This window comes from Phyllopteryx taeniolatus, chromosome 12 (genome assembly GCF_024500385.1).
Source record: "Phyllopteryx taeniolatus isolate TA_2022b chromosome 12, UOR_Ptae_1.2, whole genome shotgun sequence".
Lineage (NCBI taxonomy): Eukaryota > Metazoa > Chordata > Actinopteri > Syngnathiformes > Syngnathidae > Phyllopteryx > Phyllopteryx taeniolatus.
Genome location: NC_084513.1, coordinates 14,828,785 through 14,841,670, shown reverse-complemented (window position 1 = coordinate 14,841,670; position 12,886 = coordinate 14,828,785). Strand labels below are relative to the sequence as shown.

The window sequence follows — 12,886 nt, the reverse complement described above, 5'->3', positions numbered from 1 at the left end:
CATTCAAAATATTGAGGAATATGGTTCTCTTTGTTTCAGCTCCATAATTAAATTTGAGTTTGAGTTTATCTACAGTGGCATGAAAAAGCATCTTGACTTTATCATTTCTTCATACAGGGCCAGGTAGCTTTGAAGAGTTTTAAGTTTACGATGACCCTGCATTCATGTCTTGGATTATCGTCATCATTCAGAAAACCTATGTTGTTCCATACCCATGGAATTTGAAGGGAGGTCAACTTTGGCTGTCTTTATGTTTATTTGCTGTTGACGCTGCTTTTCTCCCGCTTTATTTTTTTCCCCATTTTTTTTTTAAACAACAAATGTACAGAAAGTTCTAACTTGGATATATGTGGGCTCTTGCTGTGATGTTTTTCCATACATTTGTTGAGACCCCAAATATATTTTAACATTAAAGTAACTATTATTATACTTAACACAACCGTGTTCACAATTTTGTGGTGAACAGAACCCTGTTGAACAATAGTTTTTTATTCCGATTGTAGCAGCATAGTAACACATTGCCACAATTTCTTTCCACAGATGGCGGCTCAAACTGTTTGATTGGGTAGGAAACAATTAAGCTGCACAATGACGACTGGAATGAGAAGCCATCACTGCTAATGGGATGATGTCTTGCTGTCACAATGGTATTTAACACGCGCCACGATAGGCCGAGCAAAAAGGCTTTAAGCACCAAGCCTGCCGTAAACAATGTTCTAATGTAAAGCCATTTGGGTGTGAAGAGCCGCGTGTATGGTGATACTTTATCTGTATGGTTCCTGCTGGGTGTGGGCACCTGACTAAATTTCCTTAACAATTGGGGAAAATTAATTCATCGAATAATTGTTGTTTTTTTTTAAAGGATGAAAGAACCTTTGTCCTGTTTAAATAAGCGTGGCATATTGATTATAATAATGCTTCCTGGACTAGGTACCATAACGTAACTAGTTGAGATGAATAGCACTCCTGCTGGTTGCAGCTAAGTTGTGTGCAGTATTTTGTTTCAATTGCGTCACGACACGATTCCGCAGTGTTTCCACACAATAAACACATTTCCTACAGTCTTCTTCAGTGGCGGGTTTTGATGTGGGCAATGGCCCGGGGCGGCGTTCTCCGGTGGGGCGAACCGCCACAAAAAAAAAACGTATTCTTTTCAATCTGAACGGCTGAGCGGCCTTATCTGAAGGCCTCGCGTTTGACACGTACGTGATGCAGCTTGAGATTGGCCGACACAAGGACTCACGCACGCAGCGCAACTTCTTATTAGCCGACAGCTAGCTTAGCAGTTGGTAACATTGATGCAGCCTGGACTGCGAATTGGAGCGAAGTGGAGAGTGGGCACCATCTTGAACCGGGAGTCCCTTGATGGTCACACCCCTCCACTCCATTTGTTTTTATTAAGACTTTAGACACAAGCACACACGCACACACACGTAAACACACGCACACAAATGATAACTCGCTGTATTTCGAAGTGAATTTTCATGCAGTTTGTTTTGTGTCAGGGTGGCTGGCTGCCCAGGGAGTAGTTCATGGCAGAAAAGCCACTGATCTGATATTATGCGCATCCCCAGTTCTTGCTTTGCTATATCACCATGACTATGACAGACTGCCCCAGGGCAGCTGGGACTACACAAGTTGTTTACCACCACTAGGATGTGACCGTGGAATGAATGAATAATGAGTGCAATTGGAAAGCGTCTTCGAGTGCCTTCAAAAGTACTATGCAAGTCGAATTCATTCATTCATTCATCTACCGTTCCGCTTTTCCTCACTAGGGTCGCGGGCGTGCTGGAGCCTATCACAGCTATCTTTGGGCAAGAGGCGGTGTACACCCTGAACTGGTTGCCAGCCAATCGCAGGCAAGTCAAATTATTATTATTTTTATTATTATTATCATGACTACTAGGATTCATTTGCATATTTGAACTCCTGTAGTTGTGAGCATCGAACAACAAATATTGTTATTGTGCTATGATTAAACTGTTAAGTCCATCCTTCTTAACACCAAATCGATATCATGACATTCAAGTTTGTTCTCTTGCATTGTACAAAGTGTGTAGCTAAACAACCATTGGAAACAAACAAAGCATTATAAAGCAACTATGTTTTGATCTCCATCGCAGGCAAAAACTACTCAAGAGCTCAGGCCTCAGCTCATGTCTCCAGTGTTAAGTTACCATGGTGATTTGATTTCAAAAGGTAACACACACAACACATTCTGGGACATAGAAAATCTCGCGCTCAACCCGGAGCTTACCTCACTGACCCAAAGGTTATTTGATACCTTTGTCCATATTTCCATAAGGTAAGGCTGCAATGAAGAGGCACACATTATTATAAAAGACATGACCAACAAAAAAACAACAATAAAAGACTTGTGGTGCACCATTTTTATTTTGGTTGTGCAGGACTCTCATGCTTACTCTAAACACTTAATACATGGTTACAGTATGTCTTCTGTTTTCACAAACAACCATACAACAATAGCAGTGCTGTATTTAAAAAAACAAATGGCCTTTTGTGACCTGTTCTGTTTTCTAAAATTATATTGCCATGTAAACAAACATATACAAAACAATAGTGTCTTTCAGTTAAAGACAGTACAATAATATTGGAAGGTTAACTTCCAGTAGTGTAAGTCAATCACAATGAGAAATATATTAACTGAAATTCCATGTGAATGAATGGTCTGGAGTCTATCCCAGCTGACTTTGATGTATTGTATCATTGTTCATCTACTGCATCTAAGATAGGGATGTATAGTGAGAGGTAGATGATTAAATGCTCTTCCATTAGATGGCAGAAGGTACAATAAATATGCGTATCCACCTGTTCCCATTAACAGCATAAGTCACGGCTTCATACGAGTATATCATCTTTGCATTCAGTTAAATAGTTAAGTCATTTTGTGAAAACATTGAGATGAGCTCGTCATCTCAGTATTAACATTTTTTTGGTGACATTTTTGTTTCATTGTGTGCCGTGAGGGTTTTCTAATATAAAATGGGTGCCTTCGCTCAATAGAGATTGGGAAACACTGCCTTAGAGCAAGCATAGTGATTGGTCTTCATATATATGTGACTTGTGACACTGGGATTCTTCTAAGCCCCACATGCTCCAGACCACCATCATTTTAAATGGCATTTCCTCCTGCGTCAAAACTGCATGCCAATTATGTTGTTTTATTCATCCAATGAACAACAAACCTCCCTGCATGCCATCCCAAAGAATGAATACAAATGGTGTATTATTTACCCTTTCTGGACTAAAAACTTTGAAAGTCTGACAATTACTGTACGTTTGATTTGTGCATGTGTTACTATTGGAAATTATGTCATGGACACATCACGTTAAGTCAATCCAAACATTGAAACTCTATATTTTTGTCACATTCTGTTTGGACATTTTTTTTTTATCCGAGATACTTTTCAGTACCTCAGTTGTACCTCAAACCTATTAAAATTGTATTTGAAAGGGGAACAGGAAGTTTGTGTGTGACCACCACGAACCATTGTCATCATCGAAAATAAAAGTGATCCAGTAGGACTATGTGTCACAGGGTCTTTAGTGGTCTGGGTGGTTTTCCAGGCTCCACTAGCATAGCCTTGAGCTGCTAGCCTGAAGCAAATAGGCGAGGCTTTGCTTTGGGGGTCTCCTAATTTCAGATCACTCACACGCTGCATCGCTGGCTGTTTGTCATCGATCAAGCAAGGACTTCTCCACTCTGATCTTCAGGCGTGACCTAGAGCTGTACGAAGCCGCAGAAGACATTCAATATACATGCACTGGCATCCTAACTGTTAATAGACTTAAATGTGCTAAATGCGGCACACTTTTAAGGAAGAGGCAGGAAATAAATCAATTCCACCTCAAGGTAAAACACACTTGTGCTGTATATTAATACTGGTGGTATTATTAACTTTAGTTTAGATCAGCACACAGGTGGCAATGTGGTGTTAATTGGTCATTTGTGTAGTTACTCAGATATAATGTGTCAGGATTGTTTGAGACTGATTTAATCCATAGAAGTATACAATCGATGTGTAAAATATTTTATTACATTTTGGGTAATTTAGTAATGCCAAATAGCTTCATGTTCAATTCAATTCAAATCACAAGGGGGAATTTAAATTATCTTCACTATATTTGGATTTGTTGGCCTTGTTTTGACAGGGAATACACACACAATAAACTGTGTAAATTTTTGTTGTAATGGCCAGACTGTGGTGTGAAGGATTATGGGAAACTCCACTGCTTTTGTCTAGTTTAAAGCAGCTTGGCGGTGAGATGGTTAGCGCATTCACATATCGACTTTTCAGTGCGGTAATGCGGATTTCTTTCAGATGTTTCAGCATCTTCAAACTGTGTGACGGGTTTTCGCTGTAGATGTGCCAAGATTGAATGACAATATGTCCAGCGTTATTTTTTTTAGTTTTTTTTTTTTTAGGAGAAAGTCACATTATTCTGACTTTATTCCAGGCTGGTAAATTAGGTGTGTTTTACAACCTTTTTCAGTTTGACTAGAAATGTCAGTTTCTCCCAGGTGAGAAAAACATATTTACATAATCATATATATTAACAACAAAAATAAGAAAAATGATTTTATTAACACAAAGGTGTCAAAATACTGTTTACTGACAGTTTCAGCACATGGTTCAGTGACTTGGTTGTATTTTGTGGTTCTGATGGCCCTGGATGTCAGACATCTAGATGTTTTTATGACGCCGGTGATGTTGTGATACTACACAAAGACACCATTAAATTCTTTAATGTGATGATGGGGTGCATAAGAACATTATCTGATACAGGATAGATAGTATAATTGCGAGTGCTCTGCCTATCAGGATACATTTTCTTAGAGGCTTTGTGAACTGACACTGTGAAGAAACTAAGGTTTCAAAGTTTTAAGTATTTACTGAATATTTACAATTGCAGCATCCTAAACAACACAACACACATTACAGCGGTACCTTGACTTACTTAGAATTTTTTCGAGTTACGAGCCGTCACTCGGTCGATTTTTTGCTTTGTGTTACAAGGTGCGAGCAAGCTTCAGATATGCTGCCGATGAATGGCAGCAGCTATCGCCACGACATCCCCTCAGCATCTCTCGTCATGTAAGTCAAGGTACAATGTATTCCTATTCTTATCACCACATATTAGCAAGGGCCGCCCTTGGAAGGGGACGAACACATCTTCAGATTTAGGGTGACTTAGCACGACAACTGGTGCTATTAGTAAGACCTTTTGAAATGTTTCTTGATGCAGCAAGAAAATAGAATTTTGGTCTAAATATTTCCTGACAGACTGTAGCGGCCTTCTTGACCTTGATGAAGTTATTGGAAGACAGTTTTCTCCAAGTACTCGAGGCCAGAAAAAGGAACCACTAGCCTTGATGTCCACATCCTCTTTGTTGGCGTTCTCTCTGCCGGTAGTGGAAGAGGCTGGTGGAGTCAAGCTCACCTGCATAGCAAATTGCCTCAGCAAATAGCTTTGCAACCTAAGACAAAAATAAATAAATGAATAAATACAATTACCGACAACAAGAAATGTTTTGACAATCAATATCTGTTTTAAATAAAATAAAGCTTCATGGTAATTTGAAACCAGTGTAGCGGACATGCCACGCAAAAGATGCCGCCCGGCACCCCAGCCTCGCACTACCGCCGCTCCCCTCCGAGGTACACTGTAACTCCAGAGTCACAGGCAGACTCTAAATGGATTAACACAAAACTATCTTCAACAAGACACAGACATTTGCTTTGCCATGTCAACGCCAAGTGAATCACGTCTGCCTGAGACTTCAAAGAGGAGACCCACGGATGCTGGGTTTGCCCCTGAACGCTAAGTTAATTAACTCCCCGCCAGTCGAAGGATTGGACCCGCAGCAACGCCTCCACCCTGCTGAGAGCTGCCACGTGGGAGTTGGAACAGGCAACAGCGACACCCACGGGCGATGGAACGACACTACAGACAGGGGTTCATAAGACAGTATGTGACTCGACTGGGAGTCAATATTTTAAGAACTTTACATGAACGCCACTAGTATTGCTGCAAACTTGAATGTCTATAACGTCAAATCTGTTGTTAACTGAACCAGAAGGAATGTCTCACCCCACGCCACAAATGTCACATGAAAATAGTAATGTTCTCCACACCACATAACATGTGAAACATTCATTACAGGTATGAAAGAGGATGAGCGTGGACCAATGCAGGGTGAGGAAAATGTTCTCGTTATCTTAAACCCAATAATTAATACTTTATTCCACTGGTTTTAAACCACACAATAATCAGAGAATGGAAAAATAACACCGAAAGGCAGTCCAACCTCTCGGTGTTCGCAAAGGTGGTAGATAAGGAGGGGGGGAGGGCGTAAACCCCCCTTGTTTGACCCGCTCTGGCCATAAAAGGGGCCGGAGCTGGGAGAAGTTGAGAAGTTTTTGGAGTCTCGGTGCAGAAGCCTTTTTGGTCACTCCAACCAACTCGCCGACGACTGCGCCAGGCAGGACGCCCACCTCACCCAAGGACACATCGGACGACCCCGTCTGCAGCTTCCTGCAAGCACTCCAAGCCACCCTGCTTGGGGGCCCAAACTCAGTCTGAGGGAACGGAGGCGGACGCAATGCGACCGCTCCGAAGGTCACCCAAGAGACATCCTGCCTGAGAACTCGTCGGCCTCCGGCTGCTCCTGTTTTTCCATTCGTACCTCGCGTCGAATCCACCTGTCACCGGTGTGGACCGGGCCGGCCGAACACTCGGGAGCCTGACTCGCCTGCCTCAAACGTGTTCTAGACACGCAAGTCCAACATTGCGGTCTACTAAAAGTACGGATTAGTGCATATTTGGGTTTATATTAACGAGACCAGGAGTCCTCAGCTATATGCATTCACTACACGCCCATTCTGCTCATCTCATGTCACAAATCCCTTCCTTCGCCAATGTTCGTAGATATCTTCTTTGTTCTGCGTTTGTCTGTGTTTTATCCTGTAGAAACCCCTTTTTATTATTAAATTTTCTATAAAATTCACCACTTGCATTGATTATATGTGTGTTTGGGTTCGGAACGAAACCTCTAGAAAGTCTAGAACTCAAAGTTCCTAAAATGTAGCCACCTTCCGATAAGAGACTGATTATAAAGGTTTGTCGTCATTTCGCCTCAAGTTAAACTTGTAAAAATATGACGTGGTGCCCCTCATATCTATAAAATATCTTGGATTTGTAACGCAGTAATTTAAAATTACGATAACCCGGAAGTAACGCAGGCACTGCTTCCAACTCATCATTTTCTTCTAAATTACGTACAATTTGATGTCCCCCAATAAACGCTACACCAGCTTATAGGGGAAAGAGTATAAAATACCACACTGAAAAGATACAGGAAAGTTAGTGTAAATCACTGACCTGATAATTAGTGATGAGGGGTACCCCGTGATCAACAGCCATTCTGCGAATGAGGAAGTTGTCCTTCAAGTGACGTGTGTTGTTGGTGGGCAAGTTCACTACCAGGTCAATATGACCCTCACTGATCAAGCTACGAAAACACAAAAATACAATCTGAGCTAAGAAAGTCATGGCATATAATATAAACCAGTAGAACCTTAAGCAAAGCAAATTTATTTATATAGCGCATTTCATACACAAGATAACTCAATGTGCTTTACATGATTAAAAGCATTTTAAAACAAAAAAGACAGCTTATAAACATTTAAAACAGAGAAAAAAAATAAAAGTACAATTAAAACAGCGAACAGTGCAAGAAATATAATTTAAAAGTGGAAATGCTCTAAAAAGCATAAGGAAAAAAAGAAGAGATTTTATCTTGGACTTAAAAACATTTACACTTGGGGATGACGTCACTTTTGTTGGCAACTTATTCCATTTGTGTGCAACATAATACCTAAATGCTGCTTCACCATGTTTGCTTTGGACTATGCTTCACTAGTTGACCTGAGTCTGTCGATCTCAGAGCCCTACAGGGTTTATATTCCATTAGCATTTCTTTCATGTATTCAGGACCTAAACCGTTTAGTGACTTTCACACCAGTAGCAGAACTTTAAAATCTATTCTAACGCTGACTGGAAGGCAGAGTAAATTTAGAATTGGAGTAATATGCTCTGACCTCTTTGTTCTGGTCAGAACCCAAACTGCAGCATTCTGAATGAGCTGCAGCAGTTTAATGCTCTTTTTGGGGAGTCCAGTCAGAAGACCATTACAATAGTCAAGTCTACTTGAGATAAAAGCATGGATGAGCTTCTCCTGGTCTGCTTGACACATGCAAGCAGTTTAAGGTTAAAATGCGATGCAGGATTGACAATTTGAACTACTTTTTCTGACTACACCTTCAAAGTCGCACAAAACTTCAGCGTTTGGGCTTAAATCGAGTTTGACATCACAAAACACATCAGCAAGCGAGTATTAACTGTTGCCACCCTCTTCGTGGCTTTTTGATGCGCTGTGAGGCAGAAAAGGCAGAAGAATCGACTGCTAACCTTAGCTGCCTGTGCTAGCCGCACGTTACGGTAGAGTTTATGATTAACATTAACATTATTTGACTTAATTTTACACTTGTGTGACAATGAAGAATTAAAAAAAAAAAAAGAAAGATGTACCAGGTGCATCTGAATTTAGTTTTCACTGCCCTCAATCATCATTCAAGTCAAGAGAGTGTTTTAAAATTTGTAAAATTAACTTGCCTACTCCGTAGACCAATTATAAAAGTGTCTACTAAAAGTGCTCATTAAAATTAAAAACTGATGTCTAATACTGTCTGATCCATTTTGGTTGTCTACAATCGTGAAAGTTATATTTCAACCACACAACTGGTGAGTTTTTCAAACAATTTATCTCACTACTAAAATCATTTTGCCTTTTTGGCATTAGGGTCTGTACCACCTGCTCACAGCCACTCAGCAAGCCAGTTTGAGATTAATATGGTTATTCAAATTCAATCCCAAACAAGTGTGCTTATGGAACAGCGGCAAACGCTTGTTTAAGTTCTGTTGTTGTTTTGTTTTACACTGTTTAATGTGAAAGTCTCATCGGAAGAAAAAACAGCATTGCAATTTGCTCACTTTGTTTGTGGCAGCCATTGGGGTAAACAATTAGAGCTCATTTTCTTTACAGGTGTTTTCAATGTTGGTTATTTTTGTTTTATATTATGTTGTGCCAGTGGGTTGCATTTCAGATATATGAATAAAAATGGTCATGTGAACAATATGAAAGTGTTTTAATTGGTTAGATTGGAAACTCTCAGTTGTGTCACATTATCTGCGACAGCTGTTTCCTTTTTGGTTGCACTGCTGTTTTATTTGACGGTTAAATGACATTGTTATTAGATTTGTGCAGTGTTTAGTTATGAGTAATATGTGCACATGCCTGAATTCTAGTAGTATTTTTCTTTCTATTTTTCTTACTCTGCCAACTACACCTCTCACTCTCTGACACTGTACTGTACACAGTATGCCTTTTCATGCTGCAGTGTTTGAGTGTGGAATCACGACTAGATTCCAAAAGAAGATATGAAATACAGATGCCAGAGAGAACACAGGTTGTGTTTCTCTATAAAGTGTTGGTCTATGTGCCACCTCGCACAGCTGATGCCTGCCAGACTTAGGTGTGTCAATGTGTGTGAGTGTAGTCCCTGCAACAACAGATTTTAAACAGATGGCATCACTGTTGCATAGTCATATCTTTGTGGAGGCATTGCCCTAGAACTAAAGTAACCTTCAAGGTGCATAACTCTTTGCACGCAGCTACAAACTTCATTAAAACATCAACATTGGCAGTTCAGAAGCGCCAATGGAGCCATATTTGCTTATTGCAACATGTTTACTATGAAAAATAATGTGTATTAACTTTTAAACATTAATGTCATCAGCCAAATCACAAATATGAAATATTTACCTTACTAATAATGTAAATGTGAATTAAAACTATCTTGGAACATTTTAACCATACTAATAATAATAATACATCATGTTGGCTAATGTATTATCATTACTATTATTAGTTATTATTATTATGCTTTCCCTCCTGTATTGTGTTTGACATAGCTGTCACGATGGTGTGGTAGAAGACTCTCCATATTCATCCCCAAATGCAAAGAAGTGGACTTCTCCGTCTACTGCTCTTTCTTTGATCTTGGCAGCATAAAACAGAGATAATGAAGGAGGTTTGCCCTCAGATCTCAGCATCATATGCTGATCAGATATCCTAATTTGGAATTTAAAGGAGGTTTACTTTAGCACCCCTTCAGGGATGTTTGGCTCTACTTTTTACAGGCAGACTTTGTTTTTATGTACATATATGGTGAAGACAATAAATCAGGGTCAAAATAAATGATCCCCAACCTCTTTATACTGGGCAAACTGGTCTGTCCTTTGGTAGGCCAGGCTACTGGAGTTGCTGGTACATCATTAGCACAAAGCCAAGCTGAGGTGGATTCAGTAGCATAGAGCTGCAGGAAAGCAGAGAGAAAAATTCCGAGTCTTAGATATTATCACTATAAAGTGAGAAGACAGGGAAGTGACGGGAAGGGAAGGGAAAATTTGACAACAATTTGGGGGGAAAATATGCTTCTAAAGGCACTACACTTCAGAGAGTCAACCACAGTCATGCATTAAGACTATCCATGTCTGTTTTGCTTATGCTGTCATTCATCCATTTTCTATAAGAAAATAAGAGGCAGGGTACACCCTGAACTGGTCGCCAGCCAGTCACAGGGCACATACAGACAAACAACTATTCATGCTCACGTTAATTGAAGACCCTCAAGACATTTTAGGGTGTTCAATTAACCTAACATGGCTGTTTTTGGAATGCGGGAGGAAGAAATACTGTACATGCAAGCACAAGGGAGAACACATACATGTCACACAGGAAGGCCTGAGCCAAGACTCAAACCCTGTTTCACAGAACTGTGAGGCGGAAATGAAAACCAAAAAAAAAATAAATAAATACTTTGTGTTATCTGACAGTTTAAATACCATGTGACACAATAATGCATGTCACAGGTCAATCTGGGGTCAGTATTTGTAAATATAAAATGCTTTTACTACCCACCTTGAAGCCGTCCTCTTTCAGTTGATGCGCTGTAGCCAGGAAATTGGGTCGGAACGAATGCTGGCATTAAAAAAAAGCAGAAAGAAACCACCCAAAAAAAAATGCTTACAGTTCAACATGTTCACATGGTCTTCCCACAAAGTTATTATACTACAGAAACAAATCCTAATGCCATTGTTGTCAGACAGGGCATGTTCGCTTAGAAAACTAGTTGAATTACAAGTACAACTCAAGCCATTCAAATATTTAGACCTAGTCCTGTGCATGTTTTCTATTTTACTAATCCAAACATAAAACTAAAATGTATTCATCATCAATGGTATTTTATACCAAAATCTAAATATTGTATAGTCAACCAAATAGCATTCATACCAAAATCCTTCACTAGACCCTGGAGGTAAATTCACACGGCTGCTACAGCTGCGTTCTGTATCTGTAAGCAATGTTGGGCTGTATTTGTGACCCCAGGCATTTGCCTTGAAGTGGTCCACTTCCCCAAGGGTGCCAATTACACAGTCTTTGTAATGAGTGCTTTGTGAAAAGTTGAATTACTCAAATTCACAGTTTGACAGCCCATAGTGACAGCAGGACTTAATTACTCAAACCCATGTATGTGGTGACATGAAAGACCGCCGAGGCAAGCTTTTGGTGACTGGCCTTTATGCAAAACGTTTAACCCTTATATCTGACTCTAGAGCTGTTAAAAGTGGTTCAGGCAGTCAAAAGAAGGGTATTTTCGAATTCATCATTTAACACAGGTAAACTATTATTGCAATCTATGTCCCCAGGTAGCCTTGGGTATTAATTCACACGTCCATTTTGGTGTCACGTGGTCGGGATGAAATGCAAACTAGAGGAAAATGGCAAACAAGCCTTACCTGAATCCCGATCAGGATGCCCTTCTGTGGCAGTTTAAAGCCTGTGGAAAGCATAGCCTTCAGGAAGGCTGAATAAATGTTTGGTCCAAAACAGGCAACCTTAAATTAAAAAAATAGAATAGCTATGACACCATTATAACACCACCATGCCCGCTAACTTTACATTGTAAATGATCTAAAGATTGTCCAAATCGACCTGCTAAAAATCCAGTCTTCACACAATATATGAAAGCATCTACATTTGAATGCCCACCTGGAAAAATACCCCATTAAAGTCACTTTTCATAGAACCGACTATGTCATGTGTACATGACATTATACGAGATGTTAGAATATCTTGCGAACACAAGAGGAATAGAAACATGAATTTTGATTTTCAGCTGCTATATGTGTCACGTGTTAGGTATTCTATTATTTTGAATGTTATAATGACCAAAACCTTTGTGTCACAGATAGAAAAGTAAAAAATGTAAGATATGTTAGGCACATCTGTGATGTGACTCACGTAAACATCACTACACCATTTTCATTTGCTTTTACGTTAAGAGAGGGCTTAAAGAGTGTTTATAACCTTTTGATATGAATAGTGCTTAACTTATTTGCATACTTTTATAACTACTAATAAAATGTTTAAACATTATTTGTTGCCAATACAGAAAGTCGTTGATATTTTATATTTCCAATTACTTTGGGAAAAATGGTTTCAAAATCAAATTCAAACCAGCGCCCAGGAGCAGACTGTGTTCGACACTTGCTGTTCCACTGCACATTAAGCGAACAAGACGACTATTATCTGACGAGTTGAACGGGTAGTTCATCGTCACTTATCATATAAACTAAAAAAGAACATACTTCTCCAGTAGAGGCCATCTCACAGCGAAGTACAGGATCTGCATCCCTTAGACGTGGCCAAGAGAACATGGGTGCCTGGTGGAGAATG

At 39.8% G+C, this 12,886-nt stretch overlaps 1 protein-coding gene across 9 annotated transcripts in view; it reads right to left on the bottom strand.

Moving 5' to 3' along the window:
• Window positions 1-2,314: 2,314 nt before the first annotated feature.
• The window catches only part of cps1 (carbamoyl-phosphate synthase 1, mitochondrial), a 40,067-nt gene continuing 29,495 nt past the window's right edge, over window positions 2,315-12,886 (bottom strand). For 2 of the 9 annotated variants that reach the window (XM_061792865.1, XM_061792866.1), the window contains 7 exons: window positions 12,799-12,873; window positions 11,947-12,045; window positions 11,069-11,128; window positions 10,357-10,463; window positions 7,408-7,537; window positions 5,395-5,503; window positions 2,315-3,751 (listed from right to left, as the gene is read on the bottom strand). In XM_061792865.1, coding sequence (XP_061648849.1) covers window positions 3,735-3,751; window positions 5,395-5,503; window positions 7,408-7,537; window positions 10,357-10,463; window positions 11,069-11,128; window positions 11,947-12,045; window positions 12,799-12,873 — 597 coding nt within the window. In that variant the 3' untranslated portion in view covers window positions 2,315-3,734. Of the gene's footprint in view, window positions 3,752-5,329; window positions 5,504-7,407; window positions 7,538-10,356; window positions 10,464-10,874; window positions 10,924-11,068; window positions 11,129-11,946; window positions 12,046-12,798; window positions 12,874-12,886 lie in introns of those variants that run through there. The other 7 variants (XR_009791173.1, XM_061792864.1, XR_009791174.1 and 4 more) reach the window with 7 other exon arrangements.